Genomic DNA, 22855 nt, shown 5'->3' with positions numbered 1-22855 from the left:
ACCTGTGTTCAGTTTTTCAAGGCCTATCCAGTGTGCCAACTTATATCTAAATCTGAGGGGGGTGCGATGGGGAGGTTCCCTTGTTAGAAGATGCAACAGATCTACTAAAGTAACTGCCTACACGACGCTTGACCGTCCGCTTTTGGAGTACTATTGCCTGATTTGTGTTCCTTACCAGAGAGGTAAACGGGGTACAACGAGAATGTTATAAGAAGGGCAGCGCGTTTTGTATTATCGAGAAATAGGGGAGAGAGTGTCACGGACGTAATACAGGATCTGTGGCGGATGTCATTAAAACAAATGCGTTTTCAGTCGCAGCGGGATCTTCTCACCAACTTTCTCTTCCAAATACGAAAATATTTTGTTGACGCCGACCAGCTTAGAGAGAAATGATCATCACAATAAAATAAGGGAAATCAGGGTTCTCAGGGAAAGATAGAGGTGTTCTTTTTTTCGCGCTGTTAGAGGGTGGAACAATATAGAATTAGTGTGAAAGTGGTTCGATGAATGCTCTGCCACGGACTTAAGTGAGATTTACAGAGTAGCCATTAGATATAGATGTGATGTTGATCGACGGGAGCGCGTTTACTATTACCATCGATTTCTTCTCTCTGTGCTTTCAGAGCGGGAGACACTGAAGCAAATGGGCTATTGTTGGTAAAACAGAAATGTATTTTAATTTAAATAACTGAAGACTAGATGGGTAGATCACATAACTAATGAGGGAGTTTTGAATAGGATTGGGGAGAAGAGAAGTTTGTGGCACAACTTGACCAGAAGAAGGGATCGGTTGGTAGGGCATATTCTGAGGCATCAAGGGATCACCAGTTTAGTATTGGAGGGCAGCGTGGAGGGTAAAAATCGTAGAGGGAGACCAAGAGATGAATACACTAAGCAGATTCAGATGGATGCAGGTTGCAGTAGGTACTGGGAGATGAAGAAGCCTGCACAGGATAGAGTAGCATGAAGAGCTGCATCAAACCTGTCTCAGGACTGAAGACCACAACAACAACAACTGCTTTACGTAATGTGTGTTGTGGCAACGTAGCTACGTAATATTATTCGGAGTTCAACAGCTCCACTTTGTGGAGAGGCTGTATAATTTGTAGGCTTAGTGCTGAAACACAAGATAGGTATGAATCCTTTACTTCCTCAAAATCGTTTGAACTAACGACTTCTGGTTAGTCTGCTTTTCGCTTTTCAGTTCGTCATACAAAATTATTCTGATTTTTTTCCAGATTAAAAATGTATTAGCAAACTGAATGACGCTTTCCAGGGTATTTGACTTCGCCCGTCATAGTTGAAGAACGTTACGGTGTCTGTTCTACCTGCCCATCATGATGGTCCTACCTTTGTGTGAATATCACGTGTAGAAGTGGCAGAAATGTTGGTCTGTTAAACAACATGATTTGGTCACAGACCGGAACAGTTCTCATGGGAAGGAGAGCCGCATAAGCATACGTTCACACGGATTCTAATTTCTAATGAAATGAAAGTTCATACGGAGCTTAACAGTAATCCTGATAATTGTGCCCCTTTGCTCAGAACTTTACGACAGAACCAAAATTTTTTATCCTCAGGCCTGCTCTGCATCTTTGACAAAAGACATTGTTATAATGGTTCAAATGGCTCTGAGCATTAAGGGACTTAACATCTGAGGTCATCAGTCCCCTAGAACTTCGAACTACTTAAAGCTGACCAACCTAAGGACACCACACACATCCATGCCCGAGGCAGGATTCGAACCTGCGACCGTAGCAGCCGCGCGGTTCCTGAATGAAGCGCCTAGAACCGCTCGACCACCTCGGCCGGCCATTGTTGTAAAAATGGGGTCATTTGTACTTGGTGTGTCATCTGCTCCTACAGCAGCAATTTTATACAACCCGCAATATTATATCTGGACTACATAAATCACTCGCGAGATTTTCATTTTCTACCGCTTGCTACCTGCAAACTAGTACTTTTATAGAATAATGAATTTGACCTTTTGTAGGAAGCTTAATATAATTAAATTTTGTATTGGGATACATCTTCGCTACAGGCTACAGTTTTCAAGTTATTCAAGAAACACCCACAAAAGTGAAATTCAAATGTTCCCTCACTTCCACATCAAACCCCGCCGGACGTGATTTTTAGTATGCTGTTCGTGGCTCTTTCTCCTACCACTGTACAAATATTTGCTATAGCACCGGTTGTTTACTACAGTCGACCTGTTTAGGTCTTCATCGACCGGCTTAGTCGAGCACTTGCAAATTGTGAAAGCGATGTTTGTGTTAATTTTAAGTAACAATTTTGTGAATTTTAACAGCTTAAAATAAACAATGAAGTCCTTATATTCGTCAGGCCTTGTGAGTACGTAGCTACTGTGCTTGTAATGGCTAGCTAAGTTTGGATCGAATTTTCGACGTAATTAGGTTTATCATATCGTTTACATATCTTTCATTCTCTCATAATACTCATGGACATGTTTAAATGAATAATGTTAACGAAGTAACCTACAATACAGGATGCGTAATAGCCCTGTCAGAAGAGGTCGAACGTCGGGAATAGTTCGTGTAGTCGGAAACATTTGTAGAATGGTATGAGTGACTGACACGAATAACGTACCAGTAATTCCGAGTGCTGAGGGATGAGTGAGAAGTGCGATGGATAGCCACTTTTTACGTCCATCTTGAGCAAGTCGAAACTGTAGCGAAAACATATCCTAGTACAAAATTTGATTTCATTTAATTGCATACAGAAACTTCCTGTTAATCTTTCTCTCTAGGGCCAATAGTTGCGTGTAAGGGCGAGGGAATATTGCGGGGTTTCAAACAATATGAAAATGAATGTAACCAGGTGGCCCTCAACTACGTACCCTCTGACTCAGAGTTGAAACACTAAAAGTTTTGGCTGGTCTCGTTGTCTAGGGGCTGAGATACGTAGTTGCCGCATTACAGGTAAAATACTGCTGAGTCTACAGTATACAATACGAATACACACATGAATCGAATGTTCGAAGGTTCCTATGACACAGCAATTGTGAATCTAACGTAGAAATTCTGCAATTAAATAAAATCTGCAGGTACTATCTTAACGACTTTAAATGATGAGTACGGTAGTAGAAGTATTTTTCAGAATGTGGTATATTTCTGCAAAACACTTATTGGTGTCGATGGTCCTGCTATTAAATAAAATATAAGTTGAATAAGAGGGAAACAATAGATTCCTACTTCACGAAATTAGTTATGAACAACAACATCACTCGCGAGATAGTCACTTCTAAGCGCACACTACGTCTTCACTGCAGAAGACACAGAAATCTCACAAGTGCACGAGTCAGCACTATGAAATATTTCTATCTGCCGCCACCGCACTCAAACCGCTCCACACTCTCCAGGTCCCTCTCACGACCGAGCGTCCATCGCGCCATCACGTCCAGCACTTTCCGTGTCCTGTGCCGTACTCCCCTCGCGCCACCCTGCCAGAACTACCCCATGTCCACTCCAGAAACGATGCTCCTTCCCACTTCCATACTGTCTCTCCCCGTGTCCTTTTTACAACGATCGCTGTCATTGGCTAGAGCACTCCCGCCCTGTCTTCACGCCAACGCACACTCACAAACATAATGAAACACATTCGAAATACTGGATTTACATTTAAATACTTGAAATTAAATAAATATTCCTACGGCTGGACCATAAACACGCTCTAATACACATTATTAAAGACATAAGCAATTAAATAAACATATATATAAAATGAAAAGAAGCAAAAGGTAGGCCAGGAGACTAATATCTCTGTGCTTTCTATCAAACATTAAATATTTAACGAATTTCTTCATGAATGGTATGTATCGAATATAAACAAAGACATAGACGAATAAATATATTTACAAGCATGCTGCTACCGTTTTTTCGTGTAACTGTGGACTGCTTATGGCCTGACGCGATCTATAGTAATTGACCACTTTGACCTCCAATACCTCATGTGCTATTTAAGTTACATGCCTGTAATTCATACCAATTTAGGTATACACTAATAGCTCTCTAAAGATATGGCGATCGATAAAATCGGATGAAGCGTTTCTTATTTTGGAAATCCGTTGCTGGGTATTACTTGTATAGTTTACCATCAGATACTATACTTTTAACTAATAAACATAATGAAAATGTGATTACACCATCAGAATTGTCGTGTGGTATCACGATTCATCTTGCTACTATTCATTTCTATATGGACTGTGAAATGTCTGCTGCTATGGTTCCAAAAAGCGCGCCTTCTTTGGCACTCCCGACGTGTCTCCTTCATCAACACAGCGTCACCATGGAATTCCCAGCCACGCGGCTGAACCGGCCGTTGTGCGGCATCACGTGGTTGCTAAGCTAACATCCGGCACCACGTGGGTGTCCTGCCGAGCGGCCTGCGCCCGCCGAGCGAACCGTGCGCCCACGCCATCTCCGAACTTACAACATTTTCAGGGCGCCACAATTCTCCTGTTACCTCACAATACGAAAATCTTGTGCGTAGTTTATGATGGCCATCTATAACGTTTTCGGTTGCATAAAATGACTGAAGTAGTGACAGCTGAATCACCATCTGTACTTGGTTTTTCAGGACAAGTATTATATATTTGTAAATTTTTCATTTCGTGATTTGGTACTCTAGTTCCGGTGTGGTATTTGTACTTCTAGAGAAAACGGCACATAATTTCCTAATGGCAAAGTATGAGATTCAAGAATAATTAATCGTGTTTTTACAAGGCAGCATGAGTCTATGGCAGAGCTCAACAACCATATCTCATCTGAAACTGCGAATTGTGTAATAGAGGACATAGAAAGTAGGCCTAGAAGAAACACACATACTATCTACACTTTTGAGAAAGTGATGAATGATGATGATTGGAATTATATCGTTGGTTAGTTGTAAGTCTCATTAAAACTGTTTAAGAGTGAAGTCGCATTCACTGTTTCCGCTATCAATAATGAAAATGCATATGCCTTTGTGATGTGGTGTGACAAACAATCAGTTGGTACGCCTGCTGTGTTAGCGTATTCTCTTAGAGGTCCCTAGTATCTGTACTTAGTGAAAAAAAACTTCAAGGATTACTCAAAGAGGAGCCTTAGGCTATAAGATCGACGTGGCTCCTGGACATTCAAGTCGTCAGTTGATTCATCACCAGATCATGGATGAGCAAGAATTTTCACGTTCTTTGCCACCATGGCTCCCGTACGTTACCTCTTTAAAAATTTCCTGTTGGGTAATTGAAGGGCACAAGCTAAAAAGAAAAAGAAAACACCAGAAGTCAATTAATTGCTCGGATTATGACTACTGTTGCACTTACGAAATAGCCTCAAGGTGAAACCAAAAAATTTACTCGTAGTGTTACGAAAAGAATTCGAAAATGCAATGAAATCGCAAGTGGAATTTATGAAAATCGACTTTGAATATACAATCCTGGATAGTCAAACCAGTTAAACCGCCCGCTTCTGGGACAGGGTGTGGTGCTCTGGTCCCAGATAGAATATGCCCCGCGATATAACAAAGAAAATCGTTGTGCCGGCCAGCTCGGATACGCTGGGTGGAATGCTTTATTCGAACTTGGTACACTTTTGAGACTTCCACCTCTAGACAGCTCTGTAGCAGAAATTTAGTATCAGATCTACAAATTGATTTTATTGTGAAAAACTTCAAAAAATTATGTCTGGTCGTTATATCCTTCAATCTTTCAGACAGTCTACGAATCCCGCAGCAGAACTGGGTGTGTTTCGAGGAGATCGATGAATAGATCCAATTTTGCGCTTGTTCATATGACCGGAAGTGATGGTCAGACAGGCCGTGTGCTATTGATGGGAAAAGGTGTTAGTCAGAGGAGGAATAAGCCGGGAAAGGACTTCCCATTTCAACGTTTTCAAATATGTTTGACAGGTTGTGCGACGTGGATCGAGCAGTGTTCTGTCGCAGAATCAACTTTCATATCTACCACTGTATTATGGCCGTTTTTCTTTTAGTGCTTGGTTGAAAGTGTAAATAGCTTTCGACAGCGATCTGTGATTGTTTCCGTCGGTATCAGTAGCTACGAAATATTTCTCTCTTCCACCGCCATGACGATCTTCGATATGAAAAGCACCGTTTCTTGAAGCTTTTAAACCATTTGTGCCAAGGTTGGGACTTGAACCAGGTCTCCTGTTTATTAGGCGGATGTGTTATCGACTTCTCCACGTTGTCTCATAACCTTCCAGTCATGTAGGTGTGGTTGGAAAGGTATTTCATCTTTCCTTAACGTGTCTTTGTACTATGGGTAATGCAGCTGCACGGACCACTCCAATCCAACGCCCTCCCTAACACAAACTTCAGCTCGCACTTCATCCCATTTTCCCCTAGCGCCTTGGCACTATCCTTATCAAAGATAAAACTGAAACTCAATACGCCTCCGGAAAAATACAGTTACATCAGATCAATACCTACACCTGAGGCACAGGAAGGATTTTCTCATTACGTACGAACCTGGGGTTCTGTTTCGATATCGAAGAGCTCCGACAACACAGATGACTTAACAAAGGGAAACTGGGCTGAGGTGTGACTCAAATTTTGTGTTAGGGAGAGCACTCAACTAAGGTAGTCCGTGATATTGCGTCACCTACACTAATAAGTTAGTGCAGAGGATAACACATTTGCCTCATAAGCAGCAGACCTTGGTTCAAGCTCTGGCTTCAGCACAAATTTTAACTCCTTATTTCCGGGATCTTTATGAAATTATGTAAATTACTGCGCAAAATTAAGATTTTTGCTAATATGAAAATACATTCTAAGGTACAGCATTTTACCTAGAAATAAGTATTCTATGGAAATTTAATAGTGTTGGACTCGAGAAAATCTTCTCAGTATTGTAACTAACCATCTACCTATTGCATCATTACGTCACTACACACCAATAATCAGAAAATGAAATGAAATTAAGAATTTTTGTTTCGAAAACCCGTTTCAAATGAAATGGAACTGAGAGCATCTGAAATTATCACATCTTGCATGGTAAAAGACCTTTTTGTGTTTCAGCACGCAGGATGGTGCACGAACGACCAAATGTGGCTTACGTCTCCATGAAATATAAACAGTTCTAAAAATATATTGCATTTCACTCAACATAAAAGCCTGTACATGAAGAAATAATGATATACTCAAAATTTCTATCTAACAAAAACAAATACTCGCTTCCCACGCCCGGGTTCCCGGGTTCGATTCCCGGCGGGGTCAGGGATTTTCTCTGCCTCGTGATGGCTGGGTGTTGTGTGCTGTCCTTAGGTTAGTTAGGTTTAAGTAGTTCTAAGTTCTAGGGGACTGATGACCATAGATGTTAAGTCCCATAGTGCTCAGAGCCATTTGAAAAACAAATACTGTAGAATATGGCGGAAACTAGTTATGGCGGTCTCTAGTGCATATTCATTCAAGTGGTTCTTATATCAGTCACTGGTGTAGAGTACGGCCAAAAAACATCATTTGTTCCTAGGTTCACTGTCCTCTGTGTCAGGGGTGTCCAACCTTTTAGTTTACCTGGGCCATGTCGGAAGTGGACGATTATTTTTGGCAGGTACATAATATGCTTAACACTAACAATAACCACCGAGGAAAAATAAAATAAAATCGGTATGGACCAATGAGAGAATAGGATCGTGTGGTGGGAGATCCAAACTGAAAATATTGACTTTATCATAACCTCAAATAAATGGGAGTTTATGAATCCCATTACTGATCTTGTGATAGATTCTCGCTTCATGGACGGCACTGATACTTGCTCTGGGCCGCATGCAGCCGCAGCTTCCGGTTTGGACACCCCTACTGTAGATAAATAAAACACTCGTTCTAGTCCTACCCTCTAAAATACGAGGGTAATCCTATTTTTTTATAAGTACAAAGACCTGTTTATTTCTACAACGGTTTACATCAGTTTACAGCTTGAACATTTAGCTATTTTTCGACATAATCACCATTTCTGTCGATGCATTTTTGTAGACGCTGTGGCAGTTTTCGTATGCCCATGTCATACCAGCTCGCAGCCATGCTGTTCAGAAAGTTATGAACCTCTTCTTTCACCTCGTCGTCGGAGCTGAATCGCTGGGACCACAATTAACGCTGACAGGTACTGTGAGACTCCGAAAAAACTCAAACGGGCAATTCAAAACCGGAGAATGTACACATTCTCCATGACAATGCTCGACCACATTTCACTCGGCAAACCGTTGCTCTCCTGCAACTGTTTCAGTGGAACGTAATCACCCACCCACCCTTTAGTCCTGACTTGGCGCCCAGTGACTATCACCTGTTTCCTAGGTTAAAAGAACATTTGGCCGGAAAGCGATTCAGCTCCGACGACGAGGTGAATGAAGAGGTTCATAACTTTCTGAACAGCATGGCGGCGAGCTCGTATGACATGGGCATACTAAAACTGCCACAGCGTCTACAAAAATGCATCGACATAAATGGTGATTATGTCGAACAATAGCTAAATGTTCAAGCTGTAAACGGATGTAAACCGTTGTAGAAATAAACAGGTCTATGTATTTATGAAAAATAAGAGACCTTACTTTTGGGACTACCCTCGTATTTAACGTTTCTCCTGAAACACACTGTATGTACCACCATAAAAGCTGCTCTAAACATTTTACTGGAACTATTTTCGACCACAATATCGTCACCTGACATAATTAAAAGTGGTGAGAAGATTGTCGAAATTTGATCCATCAGAAGCAGGCTTTGCAGTTGCTTTTTGGTGGTGCATGTAGAGACGACATAATTTGTTTTGAAATGCAGCCTGGGATGTCACTCACCTCGCGCCGTCTTGTTCGCAGTGGGCGCACGGGAGAGCGGCGGCGCGTCGCGCTACCCCGTCATGGTGTACGTCCACGGCGACTCCTACGAGTGGAGTTCCGGAAACCCTTACGACGGCAGCGTCCTCGCCAGCTACGGCGGCGTCGTCGTCGTCACAATCAACTACCGTCTCGGCGTTCTAGGTCAGTGGCGTACGCAAAGTGGCTCCTTCCCCTCCCGTCAGTGGCACAGATGTCCCATCAGTACTCGAGCGGCCTTCCCCAATGTTGACTCTCACAAGTAGACCACTTATCCGCCCGCCTGCTCGACTAGAGTAGTGGCCCAGCTGCCTCGGAAAACGAGGTCGCGAGCGGAACTCGTGCGCTCAGAAGTTTTGACAGCTTGATGTCTTACCACGCTTTTCACCTCAAGTGGTAAAAACTTTCTCGTTCCTCCTAAATTGTTTCGGAAACCACGGACGTGGCTGCATCTGTGCCTTTAAAAATAAGACTATTAAAGTAGAAGTTTACGTAAATGGCCTTTTAGAGCACTTATATTTAGTATAACACAATGAGAGATGATTCTAAGTGTATAACACGTTGCTCTGAGCTTCTTCATTATCTAATGCTATTTTGTCTAAAACTGACATGGTGAGACCGTGGCTGTGTACAATTAATGTAGGTTAATTCTTACAAAGAAGAAAACAGCAACCAGCCACTATTAATACTACTATTTACTTAGGTAAACAGCGCCGTTACCGGTTTCGAACTGGCAAGTTCATCATCAGACGGCTGTTCACATGATTTTCAAGATACACTTTACATTATCGAATAATCAAAATCGAAAACGGACGATAATGTAAAGTGTATCTTGTACATCATGTGAACAGCCGTCTGATGATGAACTTGCCAGTTCGAAACCGATAAGGCGCTACAGTCTGGAGCCGAGCGACCGCTACGGTCGCAGGTTAGAATCCTGCCTTGGGCATGGATGTGCGTTATGTCCTTAGGTCAGTTAGGTTTAATTAGTTCTAAGTACTAGGCGACTGATGACCTCAGAAGTTAAGTCGCATAATGCTCACAGCAATTTGAATCATTTTTGAAACCGGTAACGGCGCTATTTACCTAAATAAATAGCAGTATTAATAGTCGCTGGTTGCTATTTTCTTCTTTGTAACCGTTAACCTACATTAATTCTTCATTATCTGTGAGATGCCTCAATTTTAATATTATCCAGCTAAACCCCAAGGACTTGTGCACGGTATATTCTAGTATTCTACCATTATTTTCTATTTTTGTCATTATTGTTGATTGGAAATCATTTAAAATGAATACGGATTCGAACATTGTCTCGAAACACAAATTTAAGCTGCCTCATTCCATCGATTTAAGTTAAGACTTCCGTGCAAACTGATTTCAACCTCACAGTTAATTTTCACTTTACGTGCGTCTAGACACTGACAGTTTTTGTTTCATCTTCGCATGGGCTCAAAACTGCAAAAGCGATTGTTCAGCGCAGTTTCGTTTTGTACTTACACATTATAATTCCCGAAAATTTACTCTGTGCGCGCAGCAACAACTAAGACATTTACAGAAGGTGTTTGTAAAACCTTATTCATTGCAGATACAACATTTTTAGTTTTGCGAGATATTATATATGTTTCACGAGTGGCATCTATTTTACTTGTATTTGATGCTTATTTCTATGATTGTTTCATGTGTGTGTGTGTGTGTGTGTGTGTGTGTGTGTGTGTGTGTGTGTGTGAGCGCGCGTTTTTATTTTGGTTTCCATACGACTCGCCAGTAGCAACGTGGATGGTTGATGAGTAAATGCTGTATCGTGACTGCATGGAGTGAAGTGAGTTGGGAAAGGGTTTTTTAAGCCGGCGACAGGTCGAGTGACGAAACTGAGCTCTGTAAGGGGGCTGACAAGCTGAAAAAAGAAATTTCTGTTAATGGATGTGAGGCCGATGGCGGTAGAGGGCTAGGTGACGAAATGGATCATAGTTGTGTGGAGGAAAGGATTTAGGTATTTATTGCATAGAGAGACGAAATTATATCAGAATGTTCATAAAGATTATTAAATACAGGATGTATTTCTTCGGTGCAGTTTTCAGCCAGTTATTCAATACTTCTGAAATTAGTTGTACATCTTCTAGGGATTTTCAACTTTCGAGATATGTGTGTGTGTGTGTGTGTGTGTGTGTGTGTGTGTGTGTGTGTGTGTGTGTGCATGTGCGTGTATGCGCTTGTGCCTGTTTGGGCTGTATTAGGGGAGGCTGGAGAAAGGGGAGTAGTGTTGTACATTGCAACGGGACAAGGGAGGAGTTTGCGTAATGAGAGAGGCAACGGCATAGTAAGATGGTTACGGTTTGACAGTAAATCGAACTACAATAAAATGAAATTCAAAATGTAAAAAAAGCGTATTCCGCAAATGAACGAGACTGACGATAATTGGCTTATAAAAAGTTTAACGCAAGATAGAACTATCAATTCAGAAAACGAAATACACTTTACCCCAGGCAAGTACAAAGTAGACCCCTCCACAAGAATGGCCAAAGTCAAGTCAATAAAAGTGTATAGAACAGAAGCGGAAAGATCTGACTAATATGTAGCTAGGAGCTTATGATTAGAATAACGAATTGCCTCGACTCTCCCGCACAGACTATTTTACTTGATAATGAGTTGCTTTTGGAAAATGAAGCCGCTAACTCTGCTTCTCAAAAATACGCAGTTGTGGTTTAAACAAAGAGAAAGAAAAGTATCTGTGATCTGTGTCAGAAGGTATAGTAAAAGTGTTATTAGGAATAGTTGTAAATAGTGAACAGATTTCAGGAACAATAAGTTTACTTCCGCTCCCCTGCGTTCATCAACCAGTCGTAGTTTTTTGAAAAATAAGTAAAGAAAATATATTAAATAGAAACAGCTACAAATTTTCATTAAAATTTGGGTACCCAAAGCACCAATTAACATGAAAGACTAACTGTAGAAGAATGGGCGACAGTATACTAATGAGTTAAAATATTTAAAAGGAACTTTGGTGTTATGATGATTTCATGTAGCAGGAATAGGATAAGTTTATACTAGAAAGTAATGGCGAATAAAGTGCCCAGGATATCGAAGGCAGCTGATATAACTGATGCGAAGACGTTCTGCTTGTCAAGAATCGCTATTGGTAAACAGTAGGTTTCATTCAGACTCCTTAAAGGCAAGCGTTATTACTCTTATACAATGTTTGTATCCGTGCATCCCTGAATCCACTGTCTCTTAACAGTGATGACGCTGTAAATATGTCAACAAACAATAGGTATGTCACTGTCCATTGGAAAAGTCATGTATCACAAGTTACAACTGTCCCAGGCAGTTTTTATGTTTCTTACTTTAACCATAATGAATAAACGTATCATTACAATTTAAAATATTGTCACACAGTGTCTATTTCGTTGCTATTACAAACTAACATGAACAGTATAACCACTGGCTTTCCTGTTTACTGACTTTAAGCTTAGCGTAAAAGTTTGATATCTCAGTGGACAAACTGAATTTTATTTGTTAAGATGCTTAAAATGAAACGCTAACCCACACTTTCGAGTATTTTTTCTGTATCTAACTGCAGAAGGAAACATTGAAACAGTACCAGTCTCTGTAAACTAGCTATTGACGTTACCAAGAAGGTAAAAATACGAATATTATCCATGTGATTATTCCACTCGTTACTGGAATTTAAAAGCTTTTGTCCACCATTTTCAGCACAAAACCTATATACTTACGCTTAGGGTATTTATTTTGGAATATGGTTGTGTTTACGGTACTCAGTGACAGGGGAACGTAAACATTACTCTAACACTGACGTATGTGGAACATTGGTTTGACTGCTGTAGCTTTTATATCTTATTTTTTGGCTGTGTCAATCTACATCGCATGGCTAATTTGTTGCTGGAGGCAGTAATGAAAAGATTGCCCCATTTTTCAACTTTTCGTATTACTGTCGCAGGCCTGGACAAGTGGGATAACGGTGGTGTACATGTTGAAACTGTGTGTCTCCCGTAATGTGTAGTAACCAAAATTTTTAAACATTTTCGCAGGAATATGAAATTGCTTGGGATATCCACCGACGTTAATACATCCGCTGCATGAATCAAGGTATTTCCGTGACGACGTCGGCTCCCTTGCGCTACGAATTACAGAGGACGGTCATATTAATTCTCGGCAGCTGATTTATGCGAGGCTTTTTTTTTTTTGCCTTATTTTCCGTTTCTGTGCCATTGAAACTTGCTGCTATCAGTGAATCTCAATTTCCCTCAGCTAAATTAAACGTATACAGACCAACAGCGGCAGAAGAAAAATGAGTTACCTGAGAGTAAAGTAGGTTACGAAAGCCGCACATAGACGAACAGCTGGTCAAAAGGTGACATTAATTTCCGGTTTTGTAATGTGATTAGTTTGATGCTACGTACCTGTGTCTTGGTCACTTCATCACATTTTGTCTACTACTAATGAGACATTGCAGTATTGTACGATTATTACTGTGATACGCAAGTGCCCTCCACAACTATAGAATTAAATAATAAACAATCCGGTAGTTTCTCTTGTACGTCGGTTTATTTTCCTTAATATCTTTTAATTATCGTTTAGTCATCAAGTACATTTGATATCTGCAATATTTTTGTATCTCTAAAATAAATTTTCCTTGTGAATAACAGGTCGTAAACGTGCTGCAGCTACTGCATCTACATCTACCTTCTGCAAGCAGCCTTAATCAGTATGGTGAACGGGACTAATCTCATTTCTCCCTTTAACCAAATGAGGCTATATGACAGCAAAAACACCTTTTCAAATAAAAACAAAACATGTAAGATGTATACACTGATGAGCCAAAACATTATGACCACTTACCTAATAGCGTGTTTGTTCGCCTTTGGAACAAAATACTACACTGATTCTGCACATCAGGTATCCGACAGTTTGCTGGTAGGTTTGTGGAAGTATATGGTACTAGGTGTCCATGCACAGCTCGTTAATTCTCGTAAAAACGGGCCGCCGATTTGCGTACGCTGTGATGGCACCCTATAGCAACCCAGGTGGGTTCCCTAGGATTTACCTAAGGCTACTCTGGTCGCCAAGACATCAACGTAATTTCACCATAATGCTCCTCAAACCATCGTAGCGCGGTTCTGGCTCTGAGACACAGACAACTATACTGCTGAAGGACGACATCGCCGTTTGGGGTAGACACCATGTATGAAGGAATGCATGTCATCCGCATCTGTCAGCGTTTCTTCGATTACTACCACTGGTCCCATGTAAGCGCGGGAGAACGTATGCCATAGTATAGTACTGCTCCCACCATCCTGCATCCGTGGTGCGCTGCGCGTTCGAGTGTTTGAGGGGACGATCAGCGACCTAGTGTAGCAAAAATGTGATTTATCCAAGAGCCGACACGTTTCCACTGATTGACGATCAAATCTCGATGGTCCCGTGCCCACTGAAATCATAACTGACGATGTAACTGGGTCAAAAAGTGTAAAAGTGGGGGTGGTCTGCTGCAAAGCTCCATATTCAAAAATAACGGTGTACTCCGAATCATTTGGACGTGCTCTTTCGTTAGAGATGCCTCAGATCACCATCTATTCTACTTTACGGAGCAGTCAGGTCTTTGAACCACATGTTCTGTGAAGAATCGTGGACGTCCAAACATTTTGCGTCTACTGCTACTTTGACTGTCCTCTTTCCGTAGATGTTCACGACAGTAGCACGTGATCATTCGATGAGCTTCTCCGTTTTCGAGTTACTCGTTCACAGGCTAGGCGTAACAATAGTCTAGCATTTGTTAAATTCGCTTATCTCAAGGGATATCCTCGTTAGTAGCCCATATCTTCGCTAGGGTGATCCCCAGTCCGTGTTTGCTCAGCTTACATATTTCTGTTACGGTGTCACATGCCTGCGACGCCACCAATGTCGCGGTAGATAGTAGTGATAACGTTTTGGCTGATCAGTGTGTATCCGGACTGAAATGACAAGCGAAAATTTGTACGAAGACCGGGATTCGAACCTGGGTCCCCTGCTCAGTAGACAGATGCGTTAACCACTACGCCACCCTGGCACAGTTGATTTGCTCAAATGCACGCACTGTCCTAGCACGCCTCCGCCGTCAATCTAAATTCCCGCTCACGCCTCAGCACACTTAGTATCCCCCTAAATTCAAAGACTGTTGCAGAGAATCATCCGCTGAATTGTAATTGCATATCAGTATCAAACGAAACGAGGGATCCTCTCTGAAACCCGTAATAGGTACTTTAATCAAATGAAACTATATGGTTCCAGAGACATTTGTAAGTCCCAGACTTGTATGATATGTATTTATGCAGAATGAAGTGACAAATAAAAACTTGTACCAAGGCAAGTAATCGTATGCACGGCCATTGTGCCTGTGTGGCGCAGTGGTTAGCGCATCTGCCTAGGGAACAGCAGATATGGATCCAAATCGTACCCTTGGTACAAATTTTCATTCGTCGCTTTAGTGTGCACGAATACACACACACACACACACACACACACACACACACACACACACACACTCACACGCACACACACAGGGTGATTGACGAAGATATGCAAATATTTTAATATGTTATTCTAGAAGTAAAACTAAAGAAAAAAATTATACAAACATAGGTCCGCAAATGTTTAGTTACGAAATTAAGGTTGATAAAAGATTTTGCCTGAAAATCAGCAACTTCGCTGATATGAACCATCGCAAAACTGTACGATGTTAAAGTAAAGAACGATTTCCATTTATTTTGATGTTATTCATCTGGTGAATCTAATAAAACATGTCCCAGACGTGAATCTTCAGTAGTTTTCCAGAACATCTAGAGAATCAAAGACGTAATTTCGTAAAATTTTTAATTTATGAAGTACTTGGCCCAATTTGTTTTTTAAATTCCAGACACCTGCACAAAGTTGTAGAGAATTTAATTGTGGAAAGATGATGGTAGTAACGTTAACTAAAACTGTATGAATGTGTCAGATAGTCTGCTTTTAATAATACCATAGCGCATGTGAATTAATGTTAAACCGGAAGAAACAGAGCTCAGTGTTAAGGAAGCTGTACAGTGTACACACAATTTCACAGTACATTCACAATAAATGTTCAAAACTGTCTCCTCCGCGTTCAATGCATTTAGCTGCTAGTGTATGAATAGATTTTGTTGCCCGTTTCAGTGTCAATTGGTTGTTCTTAATTTTTTCTATTGCGTTCATAATACGAGCAATTAATGCCTCACGTGTATTGACCTTGTCCTCATAAAATATGTCTTTCACCCATCCCAATAAACAAAAATCCATTAGTGTTAAATCGGAGGATCTGGGAGGCCACAGATGTGTAGCGCCGTGACCAGTCCGCTTCTGGGGAAAATGTTCATTTAAATGTGTATAGTAAAGGCGTTGTTGAAATGTGGAGGCGCGCCGTCATGTTTAAAATACATTTACAATCGGGTAGCTAGTGGAACATCTTCGAGCAAGCGGGGCATTTCTTCTTAAAGGAATTGTAAGCATGTATCGCCAGTTAGACGTTCTGGGAAAATGAATCGTCCAATAAAGTGTATGTTGATTATACCACACCACGCGTTTGCGGTAAATCGCTGCTGCAAATATCGTTGCACTGTTGCATGTGGATTTGCTTCAGACCATACCATTTCGAGTAAACTCTGCCTCGTCAGTAAATAAAATGTATTTGTGTAACTGCCGCTTAGTATTTAACCTCCAAGCGAAGGGCAGAATCTCCCCGATGTAAATGATGTGCTTGTTGTTCATGGTAAGGATACAGATTATGGTACTTCAGTGTAAGGTATACTGTATAGTGAGAAATACCTAATCGTTGATAGATACGTCGTGTCAGCGGTACGCTGAACAGTATCCATAAGATCCTCGTCATCGTCTTCACGTATAGAGCCCTAGTACTGTTTTTGAACGCTAGGTAGAGAACCTGTCTCCCGTAACATTCGAAATTCTCCACTAATGGTTCGTGCATTCGCAATCCTCGGAGCTTGGTAACGTACGCGATATTCGTTAACTGCAGCCGTAGCATTACCATAACATTTGCCATAAATAAACACAATATCGGCGTATTTCTCTGTCGTTAATTTGAAAGGCACCCCTATTTCATAAATAATTTACAAACTATAACAGTTACTATGTGGTTTCACTTACATGCACTGTTGTTATTATGTTCTTTCACTAAAAAATACAGAATACCAACTCGTTTCAAGGTTAGGAAACGACGGCACCAACTCAATAACGGTTGCCAACAATGACATAAACGTTTCAACATTCTGAAATGGAAAGTAAACAAGTTTACTTGTATAACAACCGTTTCTGAATGTTCTGGATAACTATTGCAGATAAACGTCTGGAACATGTTTTATTAGGTTACCAAACCCATAACAACAAAATAACTGAAGATCGTGCTTTACTTTAACCTCGTATAATTTTGCGATGGCTTCATATTAGCTAAGTTGTTAAATTTCAGGCAAAATCTTTTATCAACCGTAACTGCGTAACTAATCATTTGTGGACTTATGTTTATATGAACTTTTTCTTTAGTTTTCCTTGTAGAATATCATATTAAAATATTTGCATATATTCGTGAACCACCCTGTATATACACTGCTGGCCACCGTAAATGCAACACCCTGAAGGAAGCATCCGAATCAAGTGAAATTTACACCATGGGTTTGCAGCGATGAGATATTCAACTGATTAGAATTTCAGCGCAGACGCACATCACGCGCGCCTGTGGCGCCACCTCATAGCGCCATTTAAGGCTTGGTGATTTCGACGAGTGTACGTTCGGCACGTGTGTTTACCTTGTGGTTGTTTCACAAGACGATCAGTTATGCCTCGTAGACAACAGCGAACATCGTTTGATGAAGTATCCGAGCTCGACAGAGGAAGGATAGTGGCTTACCGAGATTGTGGATTATCATACAGAGAAATCGCTAGTCGTGTTGGACGAAACCAAACAACTGTAATGAGGATATGTGACCGTTGGATGCAGGAGGGTACGACGGACCGACGTGGTCGATCGCATTCACCTCGGTGCACCACTGCACGTGCTGATAGGCAAATTGTGCGCATGGCAGTGACGGATCGCTCAGTGACATCCCGAACCGTAGCACAGCACATTGCGTCTGTAACGCATCATCCAGTGTCTGCGCGTACCATTCGACGCCGTTTACAGCAGAGTGGTCTGTCCGCAAGACGTCCATTGCTTCGTCTACCATTGACGCAGAACCACAGACGTCTCCGTCGCCAATGGTGTGATGACAGACGGATGTGGACGGCAGAATGGAATGCGCGACCACACGTGGCACGCATTGTCCAAAGGTTCTTCGTCAATAACCAGATTGAAGTGCTTCCCTGACCGGCTCGCTCTCCGGATCTTTCGCCGATAGAAAACATGTGGTACATGGTTGCTCAACGAGTGACCCAGATTACATCCCCAGCTGCCACACCAGATTATCTTTGGCAACGTGTGGAAGCTGCTTGGGCTGCTGTACCCCAGGAACACATCCAACGTCTCTTTGACTCAATGCCGAGACGTGTGGCAGCGGTGATCTCCAACAATGGCGGCTACTCTGGCTACTGATTCTGGCAGGAACCACATGTCACAGACGTCTGTAAACGTAATCATTTGATACTTGGTCAACATGTTATTTACAAAATAAATTTTGTTGTGCTACCTCTTGTCTTTCTTGGTGTTGCATCTACGGTGGCCAGCAGTGTATATATCGAATCCTGGCCTTATATTCGTCAACATTCTCCCTTGTTCTGTTCCATTTTCGAATGGTGCCCGGAAAGTATAACGTAATGCTCCGTTCCAGTTAGCACTTTCGTGATTTTGTTGCCACGGTTGCTATGCGACACTTAGTTCGTAGAAATTAATGTTTTGCTATACTGTTTTTGGGATTTTAACAGAAAATGTATCCGTGTCGTGTAACGCCATATTTGTTGTGTAGGCCATTGTCTGACACTCTCTCGCCCGATAATTGACTCTGTGACGAAATTTGCTGCTCTTCTCATTAATTATATTTTGAATTTGTACCTGACGGAAAAGTATTACTCGAGAAACGATCGAATGACGATCTGAATTACCAGCTCTTTCATTGGTGAATTGTATTTTCTTAGCATTGTCCCAGTGTAAATCTGCGTGTCATTTTCGTTTTCTACAGTTATCCTTGATATGTCCATAAATAATAATTAGAAACATCAGCTATCTTTGGGAGGTCATATCATTTGATCTCGCTCCGTAGATTCAGGTGGCTCTGAGCATTATGGGACATAACTTCTGAGGTCATCAGTTCCCTAGAACTTAGAACTATTTAAACCAAACTAACCTAAGGCCATCACACACATCCATGCCCGAGGCAGAATTCGAATCTGCGACCGTAACGGTCGCGCGGTTCCAGACTGTAGTGCCTAGAACCGCTCGGCCACCCCGGCCGGCTCTCTCCGTATACATTCTTCTCTGAGTCATCATGTTTCTGAAGTTTTGCAGCCACTCGTCAAGAGTTCCACTCTTCTTCCGACCTCTCCATTACAGAGTAGCACTTACATCATACGTCCTGAGTTATTTATTCGATGTAGTCCAATCTCTGCCTTCTCGCCTAGGAATTTTACTCTCCACAGCTCCCTCTAGTACCGCAGAAGTTATTCCTTGATGTCTTAACAAATACCTTATCATCTTGTCCCTTCATCTTGTCACTGTTTCTATGTCTTAATTCCTTGAACTACTATGCCCAGAACAACTTAATTCCTTTTCAGCTCATTTGATTTTCAACATCGTTTTATAGCACCACATAGTAAACACTTCAGTTCTGTTCTTCGCCACTTTTCCAGCAGTCCAAAATTCTCTTATACAGTCAAGAGCTTCAAACGTTCGAGTACATTCTCAGGGATGTTTGATAGTAGTAGAATTCTTTTGGCCATGAATACCCTTTTTCCCACTGGTCGGTTTCCTCGTTGTTTCGTCTGTGATGTGTTAATTTTATTATAAGGTAGACTTACTTATCCTCGTCTATTTCGCGATCACCAATTTCGGTGTTAAGTTTAAGACTAATTTCATTTCTGTTGCTCCCCATTACTTTATTCTTTCTATGGTTTACTCTCAGTACAAATTTTCATCAGATTATTTGTTCCATACGAGCGGTTCTGCAATTTTTCCTCATTTTTACAGTGGAGCACGCTGTCATCAGAGCATCTATTTATTTATATTATTTCACCCTGAATGTTAAATTACCTTCTTGAAACCTCCTCTTATTTCCGTTATTGCATCTTCGATGTGTAGATTGAACAGTAGGGTGAAAGACTGCTTCCCTGTCTTCCGCCCTCTTTCGTTCCGGCCATTCGTTCTTGGGTTTAGATTCTTTTCTTTCCCTCTGCGTATATTGCCAAAATTTCCTTATCGCTCACTCCTATTTTTCTCCATAGTTGGAGCATCTTGAGCCTTTTCAAACCGTCAAATGCTTTTCCCAGATCGACAAACCCAATGGACGTGTTGTTCTCTCTGACACCGTTACTTATCCTGAAGTGAAATTGATCATTCTCCAACATATCCTCAGATTCCTTTCACATCCTTATTTATATATTTCTTGTTACATTTATGATGAATAAGTTAATAACCTGTGTGGTGTCACCGCTAGACACCACACTTGCTAGGTGGTAACTTAAATCGGCCGCGGTCCTGTAGTACATGTCGGACCCGCGTGTCGCCACTGTGTATTCGCAAACGTAGCGCCACCACAGGGCAGGTCACAAGACACGGACTTGACCTCGCCCCAGTTGTACGGACGACATAGCTTGCGACTAGACCTACCAAGTATTCCTCTCATTTGCCGAGAGACAGATTAAATAGCCTTCAGCTAGTCCATCGCTACTACCTAGCAAGGCGCCATGTGTATCATTGCTAATTGCTTACTACTATGCAAGAGATGTATTTCAACAAGAAGAACATCATTAAAAGTTAAGTAGATGACAATCTCTCTTCTTTTCTTTATAGTTTTTCATCCAGTCTCCTGTTTCAGAATTTACGCCCGTCTGCGTTAGTTTCGCGTGCACCTAGCCACTCATTGTGTCGAGACCTTAGGGAATCGACACAACAACCTGCTCTTGATGTCTACTGGATTTTGTGGATGTTCTGTTTGTGCAAGTATCATTGTGTTTCTCTAGTTTCAAAGATTCTACACCCAGTGAGAATAGTCTCCAGGTTGCCGCTTATCTCATTGATTTGAGGTATTTGGAGGAATATTATCTATCCCATCAGCTTTGTTTGATCTCAAAGGTCAGGTGAATTCTAATACTGGGTCCCATGTTTCTTCCATACTCCCTTCTTCTATCGCGTCATCAGACAATTCTCGCGCTCGTAGTGCCCTTCAATGTTCTCTCTCTGCTTATCCACTCTCTCCTCTGCGTATAACAGTGGTTTTACCATTGTAATCTTGATGTTGTTGCTTACAATCCTAATTTCACCGAAGATGGTTCTGAATATTCTGAATGCTGATCAGTCCTTCCGAGATCAAGTCTCTTTCGATATCTTTACTCATTTCTTGCAGCCATTTCGTCTTGCCTTTGTTACAGTTCCTGTTTATTTGAATGCTAATAGAATTACTTTGTTGACTTCTTGGCTTTCCCAAAATATTTCTGTACTTTCATCTTTAACTGATAACTTGCGTATTTCTTCTTTCACCTGTGTTTTCTTTGCAGTTACGTTCTTAACTTTCCATGTTTTAGTTCTGCGACTGCCAAAGGGCCAGTCGCCTTCACGTGCATACCGTGGTATTCATTATCGCGTTATCTACAGCCTTAGACAAATTTAAAAGCTTCTCATCATTCCAGAGTACTTCTGTATCCCCCTTCATTCCCTATTTATTCTTCCGGATGATTCTCTTTAATTTCGGTCTACTGTTCTTCATTACCTAATCGTGATCTAGAATTATATCAGCCCTTAAGTGTGACTTACAGTGAAATGTTGGATTTAGGAACATCTGTCTGACCATAATGAAATCCGGCTGGCCTCATCCCCTTTCTCCGATCACTTTGAAGGCACCGAGATGTAAAGTTCTCTTCTGGTACAGCGTTATTAGCATCATGCAGATTTGTGGAGCACTCGTATGTGAGGACGACATTATATTGGACTGCGCGGGATCTTAGTGGCGCTTTAGTCGTGGTCAAAGTTCCGGTCGACCACATCTCACCACCACAAATGAGAATCGCCGTATCGTGTAATAAGCACATCGTAACCTCGTCATCTGCTCCTGCCATCCGAAAACAAGTTAAGGGCTCTCAGAGGTATTCTGTTGAGCAGTGAACCACGGTTCTCAACTACCTAGTTGACCAAAGTCGGAAAGTGTATATACAGGGTGTCCCTGGAGGAGTGGTGAGTATTCAAGAATGGAACAGGAATAGACCTTCGAAACAAGGAATGTGTAGTAAACATGGATTCTAAAACGTATACCTTAAAAGATATGAGCACTTCTTCATCTTCGGTACTGTGAAACAAATCTCTTGTACTGCAAGCTCTTTGCCTTCCATGTTATTGAAGAGGCAGCATAGACTAAAAGAAGAAAAAATATTTATTAGACATGGGCTCCAAAATGCATATGTTAATAGCTATAATCATTTGTTCAGCAGGGGGGATGTAAGGTGATTTTTTCCATCGGGTACAAACTCTAAGGACAGATCAACGAGAGGATACGTAACAAAAAGGTCTAATGAACTTATGTCCGGGAAGTGATGGTTTCCATGGTAGAGACCATTTACCCAATCATACTTTGTTACAGAGACTACGATCTAATACGCGCTGTACCAAGCAGCCACAGGTATAGTGCACATGGTTTCCTCCTAGAGCGTCGTACTGTTCCTCATACGTCCTGCCCTAACGCCCTATCGTGCCACAATAATAATTAATATAGTGTCAGATTCACATCTCTTGCTGAATGACTTTGTAGTGGATGTGATATAGCGTTGTCCACCATGGTTCCTTATTCGATTAAACAGCTTGCCGAGATGGTGTT

At 41.5% G+C, this 22855-nt stretch overlaps 1 protein-coding gene across 1 annotated transcript in view; it reads left to right on the top strand.

The window, feature by feature from the left end:
* The window catches only part of LOC126234896 (neuroligin-2-like), a 162977-nt gene that overhangs the window by 16800 nt on the left and 123322 nt on the right, over positions 1–22855 (top strand). Inside the window, exon 2 of the mRNA XM_049943636.1 lies at positions 8826–8987. Coding sequence (XP_049799593.1) covers positions 8826–8987 — 162 coding nt within the window. The remainder of the gene's footprint in view (positions 1–8825; positions 8988–22855) is intronic.

The sequence above is a fragment of the Schistocerca nitens genome, chromosome 2 (genome assembly GCF_023898315.1).
Source record: "Schistocerca nitens isolate TAMUIC-IGC-003100 chromosome 2, iqSchNite1.1, whole genome shotgun sequence".
Lineage (NCBI taxonomy): Eukaryota > Metazoa > Arthropoda > Insecta > Orthoptera > Acrididae > Schistocerca > Schistocerca nitens.
The sequence above is the reverse complement of the archived record's forward strand: the minus strand, read 5'-3'. Positions and strand labels throughout refer to the sequence as shown.